Genomic DNA, 26152 nt, shown 5'->3' on the forward strand with positions numbered 1-26152 from the left:
TGCAATAAGTGTGTGTGGTTCATTATTATCAGCCCATTACCAGGCCAAGCTTACCTACTAAATACATATATAATATTATGTGATCTAAAGCTTTGTGAAATGCAATTTTACCACTATTCCTAAGGATAAGCTACACTTATATTTATTTACTGCACTTACTATAAATTGTAAAAAAATACAGCATAATAGTACCTACTTGTAATTATTTCAGGTAATTATAGGTGGTTTTGAGTAAAATAAACAAATTTCCTCTGACAATATTTTTTTTATTTCAAGTAGGATTCCACATTACAAAAGTATGAAATATCAAACTACTTATATAGTAAATAGTATGCTTGGGATTTCTCTGCGTGATCGAATTACAAATGAGGAGATCCGCAGACAAAACAAAGTCACTGACACAGGTAGCACAGCGAGTCGTGAAGCTGAAGTGGCAATGGGCAGGCCACATAGTTCGAAGAGCCGATGAAATCGCAGTGTTGGTCGAACCCCCACTAGGTGGACCGAGGGCATCAAGCGGGTTGCAGGGAGCCGCTGGACGCTGGCGGCTCGAGACCATTGTGTTTGAAAGTACATGCAAGACGGCTATGCCCAGCAGTGGACGTCCATCGGCTGATAATTTTGATTATGATCATGTTCGTCCACATATCTTCAATATTTTTCTAACAACTCCTCCTTGTGAGAAAGAAACTTTTTGATAAAATTGATCTATTGTACTCTTGAACGAATTAAATTTTACTATGATAAATAGAAACAAAAAGTAAATGAAAATATTAGAAAATAGAAACTCAATTATTTTGTAAAATGTCAAAGAATTAACAAAATACGTCTCTCTGTGGTTCTGTCACAGCATTTTCAAAGATCTAATGTCAAATCATAGACAACATTTGCTTGAAACTCCAGTCACCTAGGGGCTCTCTAGTAGTTTGTTTATGAAATGCAATGAAGGATGATTCAATAGTCAGCCCCTGGGTGAATACTGAATATTGGTTTGTGGGGGATTGTTCACTTCACGACTATGAATTCCAGGGATAATTAACTGTGGATGACGTCGTCTACGCGTTGTTATGACCCATTTTTGAATTCATTTCCAAAGTTGCGTACTTGCTGCGACTATTTTTAACTCCAATAGTTGTTCTGAAAACAGTATTTTATGAAAATATAATTGTTCTTTCTCACAGTGCAACACTTTTGAAAGTTCGACTTTCAAGTTCCACTTGCAACAATGCTCCAAATGTAGAAAGCCTTTGTGAATGTTCCACTCGTACTGCTGCACTATTATTTTTGCTTTCTAAGTATTGTGTGTTGGACAAAACGACTCTTTTGATTTATAAGTGCCTGGTACCTACACCTAGTTCGTTTGCACGTGTTTCGTATTCCACTAGGATTTTCATGTGGATTTTCTTTTTGTTTTCTTTTGCTGTGAAATCAATCTTCTAATATATAAAATTCTCGTGTCGCGGTGTTCGAACTTGAACTCCTCCGAAACGGCTCGACCGATTTTTGTGATCCTTAGCGTGATTGTCGGCCAGGGTGGAGAATCGGCCAACATCTATTTTTCATCCCCCTAAATGTAGTCCACCCCTAAATTTTTTTTTTTATTTTTTAGGCAAAATTTTTCGTTTTTATTTTTTTATGACACAGCATACAAAAATACATACAACCCTAAATTTTCACCCCTCTACGATCAACCCTTATATTTTATTTGTTAATTAAAAACTATAATTTTTTTTGGTAAAATTTTTTTTTATTTTTTGATGACTTACAATAAAAAATCTCATAATACTTTCAATTTTTCACCCCTCTACGATCAACCCCTAGGTAGGGGTAGGGTAGAGGTAGGGTAGGGGTAGGGTAGGGGTAGGGTAGGGGTAGGGTAGGGGTAGGGTAGCGGTAGTTGAAAGTTTACATCGAGTTTCACGCGGACGAAGTCGCGGGCATCCGCTAGTATCTCTATATGTATAATTTGAACTCACGGTTGCCTACTTATTATACACGATTATAATGATAATAGAATAAGATTCCATCTATTCTCTGGCGGTATCTTCATTGATTGCAGAAATCTCTATAACTAGTGATAAAGCGATTATACAATACCATATGCATCTTGTTGACCATGAATGTGAGGAAGATCTAGGTCTAGATCGATGTCACAGGGAAAAGTGGTTTGTCAACAAACAATGAAAATATTAACTTTTAGTTCGGCTTTAACAGATAGAGATATTTTCGCTAGATACGATTTTTGTGTTAAAAAATCCCTATATCGTGCCATATCTGATGGAAAAATTCTAAATCTTTAATCTCAATCTTCGAACTGGCTACACCAAACTTTTAAAAAATCGCGTCCATTTGATGCAATGTCACAGACATACATAGATACTAATAGATATAACGGAAAAATATTAAAGTCTCCTTTTGTGGCAGAGATCAAAGAGAATATTATCACCGACATATACGAGTACATAGTGATAAATACGGGGACCTAATAACGTCTCCTTTAAAGAACCATAAGAACGTGACTAGAGCTATCATTGTCAGTAATCCAATGTGTTCTCCCGATTTCAGTTTCATCGAGCACGACAAAGTGTCGGGCTTCTGGACGTGGATGTTCGTGCTGTCCAAGCTGCCCGAGCTGGGCGACACGGTGTTCATCGTGCTGCGCAAGAAGCCGCTCATCTTCCTGCACTGGTACCACCACATCACGGTGCTGCTGTACACGTGGTTCTCCTTCACCGAGTTCACGTCCTCGGCGCGCTGGTTCGTCGTCATGAACTACTGTGTGCACAGGTGAGTTGTGACCTTTATACGAATAGTTGCATGAATATCAACAGAGTCAGTCCTCCTTCCTTTGTAGGAGAGTGGGTATCGAATTAAGACTAACCATGTTGATCCAATACGGGTTGGCGAGCTGAGGATGACATTCAATTGAGAGAATCGAAGCTTTAATTTAAAGTTTTCGACTTTAAATATCACCATGACATAAGTTGACGTTTCAAAAATACTTATAAACTAAGCTCAATTGAAATAAATGAATTTTGATTTGACAATGTTGTACCTTTTTATAGATCATCACCAGACGTTAATGAAAATGACCGGGACCAACGATTTAAAGTGCTTTTCGAGGTACGAGAGTGGTTTTTGCCATGAACATCCTAACTCCGGATTTACTAAAAATTTCTTAGAAGTAGGATAAAATCAGTACAGCAGAAATGTGGGTTGGAAGAGGCGCAAACAATCACGAAATACGCCAGCGAATGTCCACTGTAGCCAACTCGGGCACTACGCGCTTTACACCTCTTTTCAGCATAACATTCGGCGATATAACCGCAAACATTCGCCATCATCTCATCAGTTATCCCCAAATCTTACTTGTCTCTCTGAACTTGTATTATAATAATCTCCTACTTTCGCGTAACGTCGTTGTCTTAATTACTGAAGGTCGTCTACTCATACTTATAATAATTACAAGTTTACAAATAAGAAACTTCTTTCCTTCCTTCAATATGAAATGTTATATAATATACGTATTTTCGTTTTTCAGTGTGATGTACACGTACTACGCGTTAGTGAGCATGGGCAAGTATCCGCCGAAAATGTTCGCCATGACCATCACGGTGCTCCAGCTGACGCAAATGATCGTGGGCTTCTTCGTCAACATATGGGCGCACAACTTCATGACCACGGCCCCGCGGCACTCCTGCGGCATCAGTGAGATCAACATCAAGTTGTCTATGGCCATGTATTTCTCCTACTTCATACTGTTCGCGCAGTTCTTCTACAAAGCGTACCTCTCGCCTAAGCCGGGCAAGAAGGAGAGGAAAGACAAACCGGAACCGCCGGTCGTTGGACAGACGAAGAGTTTAGATTATATAGTCAACGGTAACTTGAGACAGAGGAACGGTGTTGTGCACTAGTCGGTACATTGTGATATCATTAGAATTTGTACAGATTAAGCGTTTGCCGAACGAACACTTGTCCGATTTTTTTTAAACGTCCGAAAAACGTTACTCTCCTGTTAGTGGGCGAGAATCTGTGATGACCAGACACTAAGCTTGGTGGCAACCCTTCGCTGTAAGCCAACCTTAAAAGTATAATTTTTAACGGTGTTTTTCGAGACTCTGTGATAGTACTAGTGACTGGGGATTTCTCATATAATGCCGAGGTCGAAAACGTAAACAAATTAACTTGTTTTCTCCAAATCCAGATTCCATTGTTGCTTACATTACTTACTTACAGTAAGAGCATGGTTTGACAATATTAGCTTTTATCTGGTCATCACAAGTACTTGTCCTATAAATCATAGCTAAGTATAGTTGTGTTAAACGGACATGAAGACGTATAGTCAATTATAGGTTGAATTATAAGCAAATTGTGTTATAATAGGCTGCTAATTGAGTTGCAAAAAAAGTGTTAATGGCTAGTGGATCGTGTTTTTTTATTGTTATTGGGTGTTTTTGCAGATTGCCAGTGCGTGACGTGAGTTGTTTTTCTATCTTCGCGCATTACTTGTTCATGTGAACGTTAAACTGATCGATGACGTAGATTGCGTTTACCGTCTTTGTTTTCATCGTGTTTTTTTAAATTAGCGGTGCGTTTAAACGATTGATTAATCGCATTGTTAACTTTAATCAACGATCTTTTTGAATTAATTAAGCCAGTATGCGAATCATATGTTGATATGTGTGAATGTCTAGTATTTTTTAATGTTTAGGCTGTTTCCGGTCCGTTTTTGGTAGTTTTTTTTAGATAAAGCAGAGCTTTTTGTGGAAAATTGCAAAATAACGCCTGCTTATTCAATACATTAAATATACCTTTCCATCTAAATATACCTTTTTATGGTAATGAGTAATAAAATAATTAAAATCGTGCAGTCATGATGATGCGATGATTATTATTATTTATTAATTTAATAATAAATTATTATTAACATCAATGATAAATAATATTAGTAAATAATCAACATTATAACATCGCGTGATCATAATCTATATGTCTAAGCGTTAACCTCATTGACGCAGGCGCAGTGACGCGAAAACTTGTAGAAATAAACGCTTGCACTGTATGCTGCGTATGTTCCATTGGCTAAGACATATGTCGTGAGAATAAAATCGACCAATAGTGGCGAATTAAAAATATCGATATATTATATGGACAATATTATAATAGACTATGGCCTTTTTTTTCCCGAAATATTCCGTGGCGTATGTCTTAGACTCTTGAAACTGAAGAACTCAACTAAGTTATAGATAACTTTATTCTTCTGAAACTGAAATTTTATGGTATTTATTTTAAAATATTTGGTTCATACGTTAAACGTTCATGGTTAAGTTTGTATCTTCTCGATTTAAATCCCCTTAATGTCTTGATTGATAAAAGGTCGTGATCCTAGTGTCACCTGACACATCTTGGTCATAAGTTTTGCGCCCCGGTCCCGGGTCAAGTAATCTGCGTTAGCACTTTGCAATCAATGTTGCACAGTCATTTTAATTAACTATTTATATTACTTAATAACAAATTAATTATTATTATTATTATTATTATTATTCTAGACTTATCTATATCGTATGTTTTAAATTTTACGATATTTTTACATAATGTTTATGAATTACGTGAACATCGAAAATTCTATAGGTTTATGTGCCGAATTTAATTTAGATTAGTTCTTGAATCATTTATGGTGTCTGTAGTCGTACACAATTTCTTTTTTTTTTACATAATATAAGTAGGAAATCGGTTGCACTAACGTATAATTACTGCTTGTCCAACTAACTTGTCGAACCCATATGGGGTTCTTACATATGAGCTTATTTATATTCGGTTTACATTCGTTTCAATCTTGAATTAAGCCGTTACGCTATTAAAATTTTTCAAAATATCTTTAATTTTTTCATATAAACTCCAAAAAAATATTTTATGAGAGTATACACCGACTTATTTTAAGTTGCGCTAATAGACAACGCCGAATCACCACTGGCACGCAAATATATAATAACAATTAAATTAAAAATTAATAATTAAAATAATCATAAAACAATAACTTAATTTAGACAGCCTATTATAATATTCTTGTGATCACAATAATTATAAATAATAAATTGTAGGGTAGTTTGGAAAAAATCGGATATTGTTTGACAATCGGTGCGATGGCTTTACAAGGGTGATCGTCACTAACATTCCATGCTAGGTCGTTTTCGCTGGTATGTCCATGGGCTTACTTTGCTTCGTGACGACTCGCCCTTGCCGCGTCGCCGTATCATACGATCCGATACAACGGCATTGCAGCGTGGTGGGTGCGTGCTCTAGATCCTTATGAGGGAGGAGCTGCCCTAACTGAGGGACATTAATGGAGATGAATTACACCAAAGGTTTCTATAATATAGTACTATAGTCAAATTCTTGCGCGGTACAGGATGTTTGGATTTTGATGTCTTTGAAGACAATGTCAATTATAACAGTTGCGTAGAGAAAACCGAAATTCATTGGTAAATAACATTGGATATAGATAGTAACTCATAGAGGGTTATTTGTATGGTTATAGAAACCTTTGCTTGAGATTTCACAGTAAAAAAATAAAAATCCCATTTTAAAATATTTTGTCATTTCAGACATTTACAATTTCAATATATTATGTATTTAATATTTACCGGATCGTATGATATGGTAATGCTATCAGCGCCGAGCTTTTACTCCTAATTCTATGCGCATTGATATACAGAGATACAGATAAATCTCTGAAATTTGATTTAGTTCTACTATCTAGACATTATGTAAATTTACACCGTAAACATAATATGTGCGATAAAATGTACTGTGAGACATAGTTTTAGTTTATACGGGTATAGTTATACAACTTTTTCATAATACGGATTGGTTGTAGAAATACAGGTGTGATTGTCTGTGAACTGAAGGAGCGTCAGCAAAACAGAGACATGTTTATAAATCATCATTATTAACAAACCGTTGCTTAGCAACGTACAGACAGAAAAAAAATTATAAACACTTTTCTGCTTTGTTGACTCTTAGTGGCACACACAAACGCGACTGTACATCTTACTATTACCATCAAAACCAAATCGATTTTTTTTCGAAAATAGAGAAGTTATTACCACCCTGTATTTTTATATTTGAGGTGTATTTTCTCTGTATAGATTAATGTCGCATAGAGTGCAAAGTGTAAAGGCGCAACTCCTTTGTTGTTATCGTATTTATTACTTAAAAGAGAATAGTGATTTGTAATGTAATTTATTTGTAAAGGGTAGTTACTGTACGATGATGTACAGGGTGTATAGTTTATGGTTTCCATTTAAATCTCTCCGCCTAGCTGTATAGTTGAAGGTTGTATACATCGCAATAGTGACTCGATTGCATGCTATCCATCTAAGCGTCACGTAAATAAGAGTCGAGCATCTATCTGCCCCAAAAAAATATTTATATAAAAAAAACGTGTTGTGTAAATTACATATTAAAATATTTGTTATTCGGAGTCTTTTAGCTGTTTCGCGGATTTTATAAGCGTTTAATTCAAGGTTCATCTTACGATTCTCTAAGGGTCGGCTCATATGTGGCGAACCGCCGCGTAACTGTCAAAAGTGCAGTAAGTCTAATATGCGTGCCACGAAATACGTAGTCGACCAATAGCGGCGGAATCGGAAATACCGCCATTTCGTTGCGTCTCTCTTTCGTCCCATCGCAACGAAAGGGAGCGATATTTCCGGTTCGGTGCTAGTGGTCGACAATATGTCATTTATGTTCATACCTATATGTCGTGGGCGTATCTTAGGCCCAGTATTGAATGAAAACAAACAATTCACAATAATTATTCCTCAGGCTATGATACTAGATATGTTATTTATTATTATCGACCTTATTTAAATGCGAGTAAAGTCACTAATAGTTTGATATTTACGCTGCGTCACGCCAGATATACCCCGGCCCACAGCTCTATAGCTAGGCTGGGTTGACTTATCCAGGGTTTTCTGGGACCCAGTGAGTCATTCAGCGCGCTTCAAATTTCAAGTGATATTTTTTTAAGAAAGGTGATTGGGTCAAAACTATTCAATAATAAAAAAAAAAGTTTATCAGAACATACCTATTTCCGGTTAAATGTTGTATGTCGATGTTTAAACTCTACGACTACGTAAATGTAGATTTTTGAGTGTAACAGTTATGTATGGACAAAACAAAATAAAAGCAATGTTCGAATTGTTAGAATCACAGGTAAAAATAATTTACTAAAATGTAAATTAAACGAACGAAATGGATGAATGGAAAAAGATGATAGAAATTGTGCCGACTTCACTTGATTGGGATAAGTGATGGATTTACATTAAAGTAAAGATTTATTATCATGAAAGTTTAGTATGAGTTATGTATGGGAGAAACATAAAAGTAAAATAAATGCAGTGGATGAGATCATTGAGGATGAATGGAGTATTGCATCAGAGGGTGATAATTAGAATGTTGTGATATAAAAAAGATGTAGTGACAAAAATCGTGAAAGGTATGCTTTAGATGGTTTGGGTACGTAAAAAAAATATTTTACGGTTGCCCATTAAATCTCATAGATTCCTTGACTATGAGGTTTAGCAGACAAGGGTGAATGAATGTTGGAAAAAAATTTAAGACGAACGTTCCTGGATCAAATCTAATACCAGCTCAAAAGTACCCTAAACAGATGAAATGAAACAAGCAGTGCATAAGGTTGTCGATCAGGATATGCACAAGTAAAAAAAAATAACCAAACTGGGAAAATATTCATATATTAAGCATTAAGAAAACTACTCTTAGGGTATGCAGTACTTTAATGCATGCATGAAGTGCACGCCACTGGAAACAAGGGGTGAAAGTGGATGGAGGTGGTATCTGCCTACCTTACGGGTGTGATATGTATGTATGTAAAATTCATCTAATTATGACTTACGTCGTGTTAGAACTTATTCAACGACATCCAACATTACTGACATTTATAAAGACCCGAGTTATTAAAAAAAAAACATTAATTGAAATTGAAGGCGCGCTCGAATTCACTCTCATGGGACATCCACAAATGCTGCCATACGAGTCGTTGTCCACGAAATAACATCTTGCGAAGTTCGAAACCTGTAAATCTCGAAACGAGAAAGACGAATGTCGACTCTATCTTTCGTTTATTTCTGTGACAAAAGAGAGAGCGATATTTCAACTGCACCGCTATTTGTCAACAATAAGTATGTCTTTTTCTCGTCTCTAGATATGTCCTGTGGTGCTAACGTGTGACCTAGTTAAGAGAAATAGACAAAATATCGTCTTTTTTATCGGCAGAGCTTTCCCAGTCCTATCTCTCTCATCCTATTGCAATGAAAGAGAGCGGTATTTCCGGCTGCACCGCCATTGGTTGTTTGTCTATTTCTTCACTAGATTATCTCTTTGGTCGCATGTTAAGCACACTGAAGCAATTTTCATGTGACACTTTGAATACGAATCGTATGGCAGTGCCAAGCTAGTGGTACATTACATGGTCAGTCATCACAGATTCACTGGAGATGGGTGTTTATTGTTAAGATGTTAGTTTGTAATGAAACTTTGAATCGCTTGTCAAACAGGCGCACAAGGTATATTTTATTTAGTTTAGTTAAATTAAGCGATTCTACTTGTTGGGGAGTGTCGATACTAGGTAAACTCTGTCGTCTACTATGAGCAATGCGTTATGCAATTTACTGCTTTCCCATACATTTCTCTAAACAAAAATCCCTTTTTAGCGTCTACTAACTATAAATTACCTCCCTGCCAAACTTCAATTTTGTACCTCAATAGGTTTTCGAGATTTCCTGAATTTTTCTGAATGAAATTTACTTTTCGCTTTTATACATTTACATAATAAGATTATAGTGACATAGGATAGCATATGCGTTTGCTCACAATAGTCGACGAGACGTCAGTGAGATGCTCCTATATACTTAACATGCTTGTTCGTGGATAGAGATACCGCTTGCCTAGTTAATACGGTTACAGCCTTTCTAAAGTATGCGGTTTGTGGGAAGCCAATGTAAAGGTTTTATTTGGATGTGCTGAAATTGAAATGGGTTCCACCAGTGAGATGTTTTTACCTCAAGACCTTTCAGAAGTACTCGGTGAATTTAGAAATTGTTAGTGTTCAACTTTCGCTTGGCTACTCCTGTACACGAAGAGACGTACTGCCAAGAGATTTAGCCTTCCAGTACGATAGCAGAGTGGGTATGGCTTAAAAAAACTAAAGGTCATGGAAGTTAAGCCATCGGATTTAGATCATAATTACTGAATATCTTCAATCTTTTGATAATATTCCCTAATATGTCCCTGATTTCTTACAGTAGAATTCATAGACGTTGAGTGTCCGCTGAGTGTCGAATTTAAACTCTATGCGTTTGAGAAATCGACACTCAGCGGATGAATGGTCCCCTGGAGGTGCCTCTGCAACGCCTATGAATTCCACTATAACTCTATAATCTGAGCATAGATTCGAAGCACTTCCCATAAACTAGCAGTCCCATCAGCCCCAAATCGCCTTTAAGGTCCCAGTTTCTGCCATAAATTCTAGGCTTGCCTTAACACCCCCGTAAAACTGATGTGATCCATTAAGGAACTTACAGCAATTACAATAAACAAATGTAATGTAATGCGAGTGTAATGTAATGTAATTAACAAAGAACCTTTTCCTAAACCAGTCATTAGCAAGTTTTACTTGATTCTTATTTTTATTTGATAGTAGGAGACAATTTTTAAATTCTTTTAGGGGTACATTTATCTCACAGGTTTGAACCGATTACTTTTTTTTAAGTGATGACGAATTCGAAAAGAAAAGGATACATGGCTCTCTGTTAGCGGCCTTTCAATAAGACTGTATTATTGTTGGAGAAAGAGCTGTAAGCCTAAGATTGAAACCGTTTGATGCTGTTTGATATGCCTTAACATCGAAAACATACTTCTTGTGTGTTTGGTCGTAAGTTAGCCCTTTCTGCATTTTAAGGCTTGAACGATTTGAGTCTTCTGCAGTAGGTGTGCTATACGATGTACATAGTCTTGTTTTCAAAATAGTAAGTGGCTTGTTGTAAATAATATTTAGATGGGGCAGTGATAGAGACATAAGTGGTGTATTCCTACAAATGGCTCGTGAAGTTTCGCTTAAACAAAACAAACGCCCTAGTGGCATAATGTACAAAGATTAGATAAATATCGTATAAGTCCCTCTAACCCGTGTTTTTAATTCCATAAACATTGTTAAGAAGACCTACAGTACGTTTAACGTGGCGAGATAATTAATGTAAACAAATTGACAACATGATTGCTTATGACCTCAGACCAATTATAGGAGGACCAGTATTGCACCCAAAAATTTACGAACAAAATTGTTCGTAATTTTTTGAGGAAAACAAGCTTAGATGAGGTACCTCGTTTAGTATAAGATATATATCCTATACTACACGAGAAGTTGTTGGCCGTTTTTACACCATTCAACTACACAAAAAGGTATATTCTGAGGTCTTTAACCGACGAACACGATAATAACTATGAGACAGCGATTCTATAGATTTCTATAGGTTTTTTAGTAATCGCGTTAGACCATTGACACTATACGTTGACAGAAAAGTAACGACTAGCGAGGCAGGTCCTTATGTAACTAGTCTGAGTTTACCATAGACAATTGTTTACGTACTATATCTCGCCCCGTTAAACCTACTATAGTTACTAAATGTCCCGGTTCGGGTTGACATGCCAAACTTAAATAAGTTTAGGGCATCTCTTTATTTCACTATAATAGACAAGGACATAATGCTTTAAGTCCTACATTCATGATGCTACTTAATTAACGTGTAAACAACAAATTACCTTGGCTAGTAGGTATTTATTTATCAGTACAAAATATTTGAGAAATATTTTTTTTTAAATATTAGTCAAATTTCTCATTTCATAATAAGAGGTTGACTAGTTTAAAGTCTAAAATATATTCTCCCTTTTTTATAACAATATTTTTAATTTCAGTTTCCTTTACAAAAAAGAAAACTAAAATTAAAATTAGTTTAGTGTCCGTTTGCCCGAATCAACGTATGGAAAAATTTTTGACTATCTGTTATATAATTTGCAACGTCCTTGCATATTTAATTAATGATAAATTATTATAAATTAGAAAGCTTGTAAAAAACACGTAAGTTTTGTATTCGATATAAAAGTTAAAAAATATGAAAATGTATACAAGAATAACATGCCAAAATTATACAGAAGGCAAAGAATTTATTTATAAAAAGAAATTTGGTATGGACTGAGCGCATAATTTGTTAACTCAAGACTTGTTGAAAATTGTATTATATCCGAGTACAGCGTTTATTAGCTTCTTTTTATTTAAATTTAAAAAAAATCCTCTGTTTATAGAATAAACCCCATAATAATATTTAACATAATATGCGCTTAGTTCTTACCATTGCAGATAGTTTTCAGCGCTCGAATATATAGTTATTGTATTACAAAGCTTGTTGAAAGTTATAATGATTCCAAAACATATGTAGATAGTTTAAAACGCAAGTTCAAATTATGCCATGTTTGAAGAAATGTACAATTTTAATTATGATATCATTTAACCCGAATTTGTTAATTGGTACTAATAAAAAAACAATGTCACTCTTTGTAAAATCTTTTTAGAGTATTAGAACGGTTTTGTCGGTCGCTTTGAATGAAAAATTAAAAATCTGTTTTTTATTTTCATTAAAAGCGACCCAACAAAACGAGCAAGTGAAAACTTTACCATAGATTTATAGATCAAGTCAATAATGACAAAATGAATAGAAATTCTGTAGTAACGAATTAGACTGTTAAGTTATCTTTCTCTAACTAACTACTATTTAATCCATTGTGGACTTTTCTTCCTAGTTCAGGATTCGTTAATACCTAATAGCATTAAAATAGTTTTGTTTTAAAAAAAACATTGAATGTTTCATCGTTCATGCGTTAGACTTGCATATGTTCCCAAACTTTATTGTTGAAAAATAGGGTCACAATTTTTTTATAACTTAAAGTAAGTTATTCAGAAGACAGTGTAGCTTCATTAGAAGTATCACGGAATTATAGAAGTATCAAGTAGTCCAATTATGTCGTTGTAGATATTTTATATTAGAATCAAAGCGAGTCGAGTTTTCATACTCATCATAGGCTTTTCAATTTATTGATGAAAAAATTTGTCGTGAAACAGAAATTTGCTAGATAATTCAAATTTTTAAAATGAAAGACAGTCTTTGCTTTGGTTTTGACTTTAGTACGCAATACGAGCGTAAGAGAAAAAGGTGTCACTTTTATTATGTTTATATTATTTTACATTTTTTTTTGTGAAGGCAGTTACTTTATGCCTTTGTGTACAAAGGCACTGTATAATTTGGGAACCAATGCAATTTATTTTCTTTTGAAGCAAAATTGCTTTAAAGTACAAAGTATAATTTAACAAATGTACATTTATATTATACTAATTATATCATCACATGGGTATGGAACAAGTTCATTTGATGGGGCATCATTATTCATTTGTAATTGATATATTATTTAAAAAAAACTTTACATTTTACAATGCCAACTTTTTATATTTATCAAGCTCAGATAATTATAAAGGACACTAAATTGACAGATTTAATATTGCCTTCCTCTTCAACAGAGAACATTGTGAAGAGATAGCAGTGTTGTAGATCTTTATTTAGGAAACAGAAATGACCCAATAAAACTCTGTTTTGATAAGGGTGAGTCCAGATTGAGACAGATGTAAAATTTATTTATATTTATTCTACACTTGCATCATTATTATTAACAGTTAGCTTTTGTTTTGATAAACAGATGTGGAAAATACCTAACGATAGTTTTTTTTATTATAATTATGTGTAAAATAAAATATAATGTCTTTATTGTGGAAACATGATGTATCTAAAATGATAAGTAAATGCAATGGACCTATCGTTAAAAGTATAAAAGTTGGCTTTGTATAAAATCTGAATTCTTTGAAGTGACCGATTTTTTGTAGAGTATATTTTTGGTTACGCATTTTCGTCACCTAGCGCTTACGATATTATACATATTTGTTGGTGCTTCTATATTTTTATACGGTATACAGTGTCGGAATTTTATAAATACAAATATTACGTTCAATGTTGTAACCGTAACAGTCACAATAGAGCCGGAAAGTTGGCAACATGCAATCTCACACCTCGTCCACAGAATAGTGAATGATACAGAATGAGTCTACAAGCCGCGCGGTGAAACCCTTAAAAACAAACGTCACGCGTGCGTCTCCTTGACATCCGCATAATGTTGGTATCTACCATACACAAACTTTTTTCAAAATTTGTATTTCAAGATTTAACACTAACAATAATTACGTAAATTAATATAATTATAGACACTAATCAGTAACTAACTATAAAACTCCATCTTTTAATTTTTCAGTTTTTGTAAAAAGTTTTTAAAATATTTAATAACATAAGACGCCATTTTTCTTGAATAATAATTATTATTGAAAATTACTGATGCGGCGCTTCGTGTCGTACTGACTCGAGAATGTATTAGTTTTTGAATGGCTGCATCACTGCCGTGTTCCGTGCGCTCTATCTGCTTATTATTCTTTAATCTGTGACGTGTGACCACGTCATTGACGATGTGACCATAGACACTATTCCTCCTATGTTGAATTGCTATTACTTTAAAGTATGATTTATTTCGACTCAATATGCGAGGTGTGAGATGGTATGTTATACTTCCGTGCCATTATTCACAATTCTATATAAGAAAAGTTGCAAAGATTTGTTATAAAAATCGATTTAAAAATCCAATTTATTATTGGCACTTAGCATTTATTTATTTTATATAGGTTTTTTTCTTTTTGTTTTATTTTCTTGTAACAAGAGAATTTAAATCAGCCTAGCTAAACGAATTAGCAATTACAGTTCCATGATGTTTCAAGAGGAAATTTTATAATATATTTTTGTGGAAATGTTTTGTGAATACAACTCGGGTGTGTCCTGAGCAGTGGAGAACATCAGAGATATTGTATCAACAATATAAAGTGGAATTATTCTTGCAATAATAATTAATTTGTATTTTCTGGGCAAATAAAGCATTAATGCATTATATAATATACGTTTTGTTTTATTTTACCGCAGAATACTTCGTCACTGATTATCAGGTAACACATAATTCTTAAATAAACCCGCTAAACCGTTTTACAGCAACAGGGTGGGTGGCAAAATACACGTATGAAACCTACTTCATAATTATTGAGTAGGTAATATACCTATAACAATTGAGTAGGTAATATAATTACCTATTTTATGGTATATTACCTACTTTTCCTACCTACTAATTTTCAAAATCGGTCAAAAAATGACGGAAATATCGCTGGCAAAAAAAACATACATACAGCCGAACGTAGAACCTCCTCTTTGGAAGTCGGTTAAAAACGCACGCAACTGAAAAGTTGGAGGTGCTTGCCCCACCCGGATTCGAACCCACATACCACGGGTTACCACGGCTCAATGTTTTTACAAACAATAAATAATTTAAACAAATTATGAAAACGCATTTTTTAAAATTGTTTAAATGATTTTTTAAATTTGGCGGGTGATTTCAGTCTCTACTTTCATGGTATATTTTTTATGTTTAGGAACATAGACATTTGTAAGAAGAGACTATATTTTTTCTTTGTTTGTGAATGGTTTCTGAACACAACAACAGCTGACTTTGAAGTTGTTAGACACACAATTTCATTTTGACGTGATTTTGACATTTGAATTTGACATAAGTTTTGCATTTTGCCTCAAGATTATTCGTATTTTAATTAAACAAAAACAATGGATTTAATTGATAGTGATATTCGCCAATGGGACGCGAACGACGTAAAGGAACAATTCGGCGACAGCCTAATGCTCCTGCCTTCAAATGATAACATTAAAGAACTGCAAACTATTCTGCGGGATAAGTAAGTGAGGTTACATTTTCCATACTTTCATTTCTTTTGTATTGATTCATTGTTCTTTTTATAAACATTTCCTGTTCTAGAATCTGCGACCTTTTATGTACTAACTTGCTAAAACTGTTTTTTTATAATTGCTTACTGTTACTTTCATATAACAGGAGTTGTTAGTGTAGGTACAAATGTAATAAAAAAGTACATTTTGAAGTAATTTCCTAAAATATTATAGACATACACAATAACATAAAGAGAGTGGGAGTCTTGCATAGATTATAACAATGTTTATTAATTGAAAAAAAACAATATTCATTATTAATTTTAGTGCAGTTTTGGTGAGAAAATGGAGAATATTGATTTATTAAGCATTAAGCTTATATTCCTTAAAAAACAAGTGCCCTATTTGACAATCACCATTATTGTTATATCAAAATATGATGGATGTCCACTGCAGGGCAGGTCTGGTCCATCTTATCTTAGTGTGTCCCTGTGGCTTTGCTTGATGTTGTCAGTCCATCAATCAACCAACAATGATCTTTAGTGAATAATTTAGAATACAGATAGTTGCATTGACCCTATGACAATTAGGTTGAGACAAGTTTTGAATTGCCAAAATAAAGGTATACAAGTTTATAGCTGACTATCTCTCATTTCAAGGTGAAACCCCTAATATTCCTAGACTGAGTACTAAGTAAACTCATTTGAACATAGATTTATTATTATTTTAACTTTAAACAGTCAGTGATCACTAGTTTAATTAAAATTGTAGCACAATTTACAGAAACACTTCCCGGAGCGACTTCAAGTTCTATGCTGACCGTTTGATCAGACTTGTCATAGAAGAGAGTCTGAACAAGTTGCCATTCACCGACTGTGAGGTAGTGACGCCCACAGGAGCCCTGTACAAAGGCTTGAAGTATGGCTCCGGCAACTGTGGAGTTTCTATCGTAAGGTCGGGAGAAGCTATGGAGCAGGTATGCTGATATCTTTTGATATTGTTTTTGAGTTTCAGAATTTCAATTCTGCTACTAAAAATTATAATGGCAAATAATTCAAGATTCTAAGTTAGGCTGTAAATTCATTTTTGTGTAGCATTAGATGCAAATAATAATAATTTATCTACATATAATACACAACTGTTCATCTTAAACTTAAGCAAGTTCTGTAAACCTTCTGTACTTTCTTATGAATAAATAAATTATTATTATTATTATTATTATTATTATTAAAAGCGAGGAAAATTCTCAAGTTGAATTTTAAACATTGGTGATGTTGAGATACAAACAGGGTTTTATTTTGTAGTTAAAATTTCATTTGTCTTTGATTAGTGTATAATATACAAGGGCTGTTGAATAACTGCATTAGTAAAGCAAAGAAAGAACTTTCTAATCTAAACATGAAAATGTCTCTCTGAAAAAGGCCCCTTAAACATACAGCTGCATCCAATGGTTAGGGATCTGCTTAGAGATTTCTCTTTTGATTCCTCTCTCGATAGAATTTTGAATGTCATTATTATCAACCCATATTCTGCTCACTGCTGAGCTTGAATCTCTTCTCAGAAGGAAAGGGATGTGAAGAAAATTCTCTGGTATGCAGGTTTCTTCACAATGTTTTCCTTCGCCGTTTGAGATGTGATATTTAATTTATTAAAATGCACATAACTGAAAAGTTGGAGATGCATGCCCCAGACCAGATTCGAACCCACACCCTCCGGCTTTGGAGGCAGAGGTATCCACTGGTCTATCATGGCTCATATTTATTTATTTATTTATTTATTTATTTATTTTATTAGGATAACCAACAGCTATTACAATTTCACATGTTAAAGATTTACATTGAAATAAATATATGAGTAGTTATTGCACAGCTAATTATAGGTTAACACAGCGTACACAAATTAATATTATGTCAATACTACAGTTGTCAGAAATTAATGAATGTCAAATTACACAATACAAATTAATATGCAACAAATGTCAGACTACAATAAACTAAAAGCAATAAAATTAAAATAACAAGTCACATAAAATTAAATATAAAAAACAAAAAAAAATGATATCTAAAAAAATTACAAAAAAAACACAATTACAAAAAAAAAACAAATTACATTTACACATTACACTAAAGATTACAATACAATTACAATTAAAATATTATGTTATTACTATTATTACATGTCATTATTATAAGTCAATTATAATATTATGTCAATACCAGTTGTCAGAAATGAATGGATGTCAAATTAAACAATGCAAATTAGTATTCTAAAAATGTCAGATTACAATACACAAAACTAAAAGCAATAAAATTAAAAACAATTCACATAAAATTGAATATAAAAAACAAAAAAAAAATCAATTACATTATTAAAGATTACAATACAATTACAATTAAAATATTATGTTATTACTATTATTACATGTCATTATTAGTCAATTATTAATTAAAAGTCAATTATTACTGGATGTCAAATAATATTAAGTATTGGCTTTTAATACATTCGTTACTAAGCGCTTATAATTGTTGAGATTATTGTGGAATAAATCTATATCCTTTTGATGTTTCACACACTCATTGAATAAGTCCGATACCCGAGGAATGGGAGAAAATTTGTCTAATTTTGTTCTGTAGGTCTTATGATACAACAAATTACAAGGGTATCGAGGCCTACTTGAGCGCGGTGCTCTAATCGAAAATCTTTGAATCATATCAGAACAGTCAACTTGATGGTTAAATAACTTAAATAAGAATGTCATAGCCATTAACCCTCTTCTAACTAAAAGACTCTCTTTCTTAAAGTAAGAGAGTCTGTCTTTATAATTATGCAGATTGATTTTAAATTTATAAGATATCTGTCTCAAAAAGCGTTGTTGTACTCTTTCAATTCTTTGTATATGAATTTTAGTATATGGCGACCACACGGTGCTGCAATATTCGAGTTTACTCCGAACATAGCAATCAAACAATCTAATTATAGTGGACTTGTGCTTGAAGTTTTTTGAACTTCTCATTACAAATCCTAACGATTTATTAGTCAATTCTAAAGTTTTGTCTATATGGGGTACAAAAGTCAATTTGCTATCAAAAATTACACCTAAATCACGAACTGTCTCTACTTCAGCTAGTTGCTTGCCATTAATATCATATAATGATAATATTTTGTGTTTTTTCCGTGTAAATTTTATGTGGTAACATTTTTCGACGTTTAAAAACATTTTATTGTTCTTACACCAATAATTCAATCTCACCAAATCTTCCTGTAACAATTTTATATCTGAGTCACACCGAACAACTCTCGTCAATTTTAGGTCATCTGCAAATAGGCTCACATTACTGTTGTAAAATATTTTGGTTATATCGTTAATAAAAATGTTGAAGAAGAGAGGTCCTAAGTTGGATCCCTGTGGTACCCCTGATAGAGCTATAAACATTCCTGATTTAAATCCGTCGACCACCACAACTGACTTTCTGTTAGCAAGATATGATTTACTCCACATCAACAAAGTGCCTGAGATACCATGAGCACGGAGCTTGGACAGTAACAGACGGTGATTTACCTTGTCAAAAGCCTTTGAGAAATCAGCATATATAGCATCCATTTGGTGACCATTATCAATGCATTCTGCAATATTTGTTACATGCAGCAGTAAATTAGTGTTAGTAGATCGTTTGCACATAAAACCGTGCTGCTTGTCACTGATGTATTTTTCTAAGTGATTATACATGTGCTGGTAAACTAATGCTTCAAAGGCTTTTGCAACGGTCGATATAATAGATATAGGGCGATAATTCTTAACATCGTTCTGTTTTCCAGACTTGTAAATAGGAACTACTCTAGTTTCTTTCCAAACATCAGGAAACTGTCCATCTCTTAAAGATCTGTTATATATTATGCAAAGTGGCAAGGATAGTGGCCACGCGCATTTAATTAAAAATATTGGGGGTATGTTGTCAGGGCCAGCTCCTTTATACTGGTCAAGTCTTTTTAATTTTTTAAAAACAGTCGAACGGGAAAGATAAAGATTATCTATTTCATCACAGTCATTTAAATTTACTAAACTTAATTCATTTTTGTCTTCTGCATCATGTTCATATACTGAGGAAAAGTGACTCGCAAATAGTTCACTTACAGACTTAGGGTCACTTGCTTTTTTATCATTCAAGGTCATAATTGGAGGGTAAGCACTATTTTTATTCCGAATGTTTTTTAAATGAGTCCTGAAATACCTCGGATTTTTTCCTATTGCCATTTCTATTTTATTTATATAATCATTATAACAAATTGTTATTAATCTATCACAATCTTTACGTAAGTATTGGAATTCTAACAAATCTAACGGGTTTTTATATTTTTTTACCTTCTCGTGATATTTATGTTTTAATTTAATAAGTTTTATTAAATTTGAAGAAAACCAGACAGGATAAGTATTACGTTTGTGTTTGCTTATTGGAACGTGTGAACATATAATATTACGTAGAATTTGATAGAATCTTGTCACCATTGCATTTATATCATTACACATTGCAAATGCATCTATCCACGATATGATATTTAATTCGTTAATAATTTTTAAATAGTCTGCTTTATAGAAGTTCAGAGAATTCCTAGACTCATTCACCTGCTTAGAGTCAGCAATATTTTGAGATATTGTGATTTCTAATGGGGGGTGATATTTATCCACCTTTCTAATTGGATGTTCACATTTGCTAACCGTTATCTCTTCGTTTGTTAATATTAAATCAAGAATTTTATTTTTATGGTTATACGTTAAATTAAATTGTTTTAAACCATTCAATGACATAAAATCTATAAGGGAGCTTTTCAATATGCAGTTACCGTAGTGAGATGGTTGTGCCTCAGAAGTATGATCAGATGATGCAGACCATATTATACCACTAAGGTTAAAGTCACCAGTAATTATTGTGGTGTTACTGATGTTATTTAGGACTTTATTAGTGTTATCAAGAAAATTTTCAAGTAATACGTTATTAACGGGTGGGGCTAAATAAACAGCACATACATGTAAAGATTTTTTACCATGTTTAGTAATAAGATCAATAGTGACCCATATATCTTCACAGTCACTTTCCCACTCAGTTTCCCGCCGTGAAACCAGTTGATTTGAGACGGCTATGAGTACACCACCCCCAGTATTTTTATGTCCAAATAATAAGGACGTGTCCCTATCACGTCTGTATACTGTATATCTATTATCGAAAACTTCTCTATCAAAAATGCTTTTGTTAAGCCATGTTTCCGTTAATATTATAATATGATAATCGTGATTAAGTATTTCATGGTATATTTCGTTAGTGGACGAACGAAGTCCCCTAACATTTTGATAGTAACAGTTAATTGAATTGAATTTTGAAAAATAAAAATAAATTGTCATGCATTACAATACATATAACTTACTAACTATTATCTAAGACTATTTTAAATTAGCTAAAGTGTCCATATTTCTAATGAATTTATATTCCGTTGAATCGCTCTGGCGCATATATATACACCCACGTTTAATCCAAACAAATCTATAATTAAGTTCTTTTGCCTTCATACGTGCAGCAGCATGTAAAGCCTTCTGGTTAGGTGACAAGTGTTCAGCTACGTATATGGGTTTTTGTTCACCACCAAGACCGACATGACTGGTATTTAGTTTATCACCGACCTTCGCGGCTTTTTTGTTAAAGTTAATTACTGAAGCCAAAAACTCATCGCGTATTCTTGGACAGCTAAACTTAACTATGATGGATCTTGGCCTACGACTATCTTTTTGTATTTTTGACGTTCTAGTACACAAATGGATATCAGTTTCCTTTAGATTGTATTTAGTAGTATTCGCTATCTGATTGACTACTGAAAGTAAGTTTTCGTTACGGTGTTCGGGAAGACACTGAATCTCAACATTGTTAGCTCTAGAATGCTGTTCTAATTGTGATAATCTAGTATTAAGGTCATTTATGCTAGTTTGTAAAATTTTATTTTCATTTTCCAAAGAATTAATACTCTTAATTTTTAGCTGGATTTCTTGCTTTAGCTCTTCATGCTTTTGCTCCATGAAGGAAATAGAATCAGTAATTTGAGTGACATTTTCGATTATTTCTTGAAGCTTAGAGCCAAACTGTGACATTATGTTGGTTTTGAACACATCAAGTAAAGCCTTTAGTTCTTCTCTAACAACCTGGCGCACATCATCTAAAGTTAAGTCATAAGAAGCGCCGGAATCACTGTCAGATAATTGAGATTTTTTCCTTTTATTTCTCTTGGTAACATTCTTACTGGTTTCTTGACTATCTTTGCTGGACGGGACACGAAGAGGAGTGTTCGAATTGTCTTTACCAGGACGTGGACGATTACACGCAGGACACAACCAACATGACAGAAAATCTGAAGATAAGTCCTTAAAGAGATCATTTGAAGTGTTCACACAAACAAAGTGATACTTTTTAATACATGCTGCACATTTTAGTATTTCTGTCGTTTTAAAATTGCGACTACAACACTCATACATCTTATCAGTTTGGGTTCTCAACGAGTCTGCCATTATTATATATATATTTTTATCGCAATTTTGATTTAGATTTTCAACTGAATAAATGTTCATGCAGAATCAAATTATTTTTTGATAAATATTAAATAGAAGAAATTAAAATCGAAAATTCCATTAATTCGGCAGTAGGTTTCGAACCCGGGTATATTGAATCACACACCGACGTTCCACGCATACAGCCATTAGTCCTTTTCATATTGTGCGAAATTGTACATCAGTATTAATCAGTAGGCTTAGGTATGCGCAACACTAATGAATCAGTACTTTAATGTCTTGTTAATTTTGGATACCGTCGAAATGTATTAGCGTATGCGTGCGCCACTAAGTGTTAGTATGGTCTTATCGATAAATCCTAGCTCCATCTACTGGTATATGATGCAACTATTTAATCAATTGACAGTTGTCAGTCAGCGTCAGTGGATCCGGTGATCTGATTACATAAATTAGCGTTCGGCCGATAGGTGGCGTTAGGCGTAAGTCGATTGATAACGTACTGCACCAATTCGTCACTGTTTTTTTAAAATTCAACGGTTGAATTAAACTTAAACACTTGTTTTTAAAGTCTTATGCACAGTTTTCAAAATCGTCACAGTTTATTTAAACACACTTCAAAGAGTTATACGGTACAAAAGTAGTTTGATTGTAGTATATAAGTAAATAAATTAGTAGAATGTACAAAACTTAGTCATATTTGTTTACACGGTCAGATTTTTTTTGCGCACTTTTATGTCGAGTCTTTTCATTCACTTCACTGAATTTTCACATTCACAACATTTGTAAGCGGCTTTAGGATAGATTTATAAAGATTTATATTTTTATTTACATAAACAATGCGGAGCCTGTGTAACTGTGTATTGACATGAGAACGGTGGCGCCCTCTCTGATATAATACCCTCAATGAATGCTAAATTATTGTTTGATCTGTTATTTAAATCCATTTTCTTCTGTCAGGGTCTCCGAGACTGCTGTCGCTCCATACGCATCGGCAAGATCCTGGTGGAGAGCGACAACGACACGCACGAAGCGCACGTGGTTTACGCCAAGTTCCCGGAAGACATCTCGCGGCGCCAGGTGCTGCTCATGTACCCCATCATGTCCACTGGCAACACCGTTAAACAGGTAAGACAAGGCGTTGAATACTCAGACCAATTACCTTAGGACCTAGACGTTACCCCACTGTCAAAAGTATATGATCATGATCTAACATAAGAAAAACTGTGGCTGCAGAACAGATATGTTTCATTGTGTTAAAATTACATGTGTGTGTATTACGATTTAAATTTATAGTTCAATATATCTATAGACACAAAATATATTTATTGGTGTTAAATATTTTTAATGTGTGAGTTTACCGAGTCCCCCTCAAATGACGATAGTTAATTTTATTGGTGAATTTGAGTGTGATACAAAAAAGTAATTGATCTGAGATTGTTTACAATCGTAAATCATTCAAAAAAATAAAACTCTTTTACAATCACTATCAAGTCTTTAATAGATAATGATTGGACATTGAGGTGTAACAACACCCACTTTTATGAGTGTCATGCTGCAACTAACAACAACACCTGATGGTAAATGATTTGAAAAAAATCGAGGCTGAGAATTTCATCCGAAACTTTCTTAGATAAAAAGAATTTCAGAACTCGATTTAAGACTCAACCCCAAAACCTTATGATAGCCACATAGACTAACTGCTAAGCCAATAAGTAGTTTTCAGTCGAGTCCGCCTATCTTTGAAAATAGTCAAACTTGATATTTCAAAAGTGCTTGTAAACTAATCCAATCAGTCAAAAAGACTATGAGCAGATGGGTTTTAAGTTTGGATTGTAATATGAGTATCCCCCACTGGACACATTCATATTGAGCTACTTCAAAATAAATAAATTTTGATGTTGATTTTTGAGAATTTCACACGGACGAAGTATCTGTTAGTTATTAAAAACCGACGTTATTGAATGGGGATGATGACTAGGTTTGAATATATTGATTTTTATGATACATTCGGGTAATTAAGGTCAATGTTAACTAATTTATACATAAAAAGCAAAGATTGACTGGATATTTGCAAAATAAAAAATATTATAAAATTTCAAAATCTTTTATCGTAATTAGATGAAAATTCATACAGTTTTAGCTTCCTTACATTAAATGTGACATTTTTTAATATATGATCTATAAACATAAACGCAGAAATAACAAAGATATTAGTCATTTTGTTTAAACGCCCATACAAATCTAACGATCATTAATTGTCTACGACGTCATAAGATCGTACCATTTTGTATGGGGCGTTTTTCAGGGATCCGCGGCAGCGCCGCAAATCTGATCCTTTAAATCCCTGTAGCTCCGAAAGTAATGATCGCAGATACCCTGTTACTTTTACAAAATTGCTTTACTATTAGCATACTCTTAATTTATATACAATTTAAAAAACTGTCATCATCCCTATTGTCAGGCAGTGAACGTGCTCTCCCAGCACGGCGTGAAGGAGGAGCACATAATCCTGTCGAACCTGTTCTGCACGCCGGCCGCGGCGCAGGCGGTGGTGGACTACGTGCCGCGGATGAAGATCCTCACGTCCGAGCTGCATCCCGTCGCGCCCAACCACTTCGGACAGAAGTACTTCGGGACCGACTGATACGAGGATGACTTTTGAGTTGTGAATACCTAATTAAATTTATAAATAGAATGTGCCAAACTTCGAGTATGAATGTGGCTGTGTAGTTTACTTATCCTATTGAGGCTCAGACGAATTATATAGGGACCTGCCTCGCTAGACGTCACCCCTCATTCAAAGATCAAGAATCAATGATCTAATTCTTTAGAATCGATGTTACATTGTTGTAATCGTTTTCGTTGTGCAATGATCTCTCTTAAAATGCCGCTTTGTGTAGTTAACTGGCATAAAATATGGTCTACAAATTCTAGTTTTCTAAAAGATGAAGTTACGTCTCGTTTGTAATAAAAACAATATCTAAAAAGAATCGATTCTTCAGCCAGAAAAGCAAAACATCGATCAAGTGATTGAAAATTTTGTGTGACGTGTGTTTGTTAATCTGTGTGAAATGACACGTGTGTGTAGTGTAAGGAGACTAAATATATTTTATAAGTGGGAGTAACAACTATTTTCGATGTGTGAGCTTACCTCGTCCCAGACAATTTTGTTTGTAAATTTGCGTGCGATACTAGTCCTTAAGTAATTAGTCTGAGCATCGAGGTTATGATACCTGCGGTATTCGGCGGGTTGCAACTTCAGACCGGTCTAGAAGTTTGGTGCAATCTGTATTTATTTTGATTATTTTAAATTTGGCATAAGCACATTCTTACACATCAATATATGTACGTAAGTACTGTTATGTATATGTTGATGACGTCACTTATTTTTGACACCCAAAATTGTGTGCGCATAGGTTCCACTTATGGGCCGTTTACTATATCTTCCTGAAAAATTGTGTGCGCATAGGTTCCATTTATGGGCCGCTTCCTATATCTTCCTGAAAAATTGTGTGCGCATAGGTTCCACTTATGGGCCGTTTACCATACCTTCCTGCAGATATCATAACATGTATAGCCTAACCAAAAATATATGAAACCGCTCGGAAGGCGACACAAGTACATTTTAGCAGTCTGTACATAGTTTGCTAGTACA

The 26152-nt window shown here is 34.0% G+C and overlaps 2 protein-coding genes across 3 annotated transcripts in view; both read left to right on the forward strand.

Annotated features, from left to right (window-relative positions):
* LOC112047325 (elongation of very long chain fatty acids protein 6) overlaps positions 1 to 4097 on the forward strand; it is a 66636-nt gene extending 62539 nt beyond the window's left edge. The window contains exons 3-4 of the mRNA XM_024084412.2: positions 2566 to 2787; positions 3542 to 4097. Of these exons, the coding sequence (XP_023940180.1) occupies positions 2566 to 2787; positions 3542 to 3914 (595 nt within the window). The 3' untranslated portion in view covers positions 3915 to 4097. The remainder of the gene's footprint in view (positions 1 to 2565; positions 2788 to 3541) is intronic.
* Positions 4098 to 15772: 11675 nt separating this feature from the next.
* LOC112047333 (uracil phosphoribosyltransferase homolog) lies at positions 15773 to 25826 on the forward strand. Of its 2 annotated transcripts, none has more exons than XM_024084422.2 (4): positions 15773 to 15961; positions 16722 to 16926; positions 23455 to 23622; positions 24959 to 25826. In XM_024084422.2, the coding sequence occupies exons 1-4, from the start codon at positions 15834 to 15836 to the stop codon at positions 25139 to 25141; spliced, it is 684 nt and encodes a 227-aa protein (XP_023940190.1). In that variant the 5' UTR covers positions 15773 to 15833; the 3' UTR covers positions 25142 to 25826. The 2 variants fall into 2 exon arrangements, with proteins under 2 accessions (XP_023940190.1, XP_023940191.1); XM_024084423.2 differs by having other exon boundaries at positions 16734 to 16926.
* The last annotated feature ends 326 nt before the right edge of the window (positions 25827 to 26152 follow it).

This window comes from Bicyclus anynana, chromosome 7 (assembly GCF_947172395.1).
Source record: "Bicyclus anynana chromosome 7, ilBicAnyn1.1, whole genome shotgun sequence".
In the NCBI taxonomy this organism is placed as follows: Eukaryota; Metazoa; Arthropoda; class Insecta; order Lepidoptera; family Nymphalidae; genus Bicyclus; species Bicyclus anynana.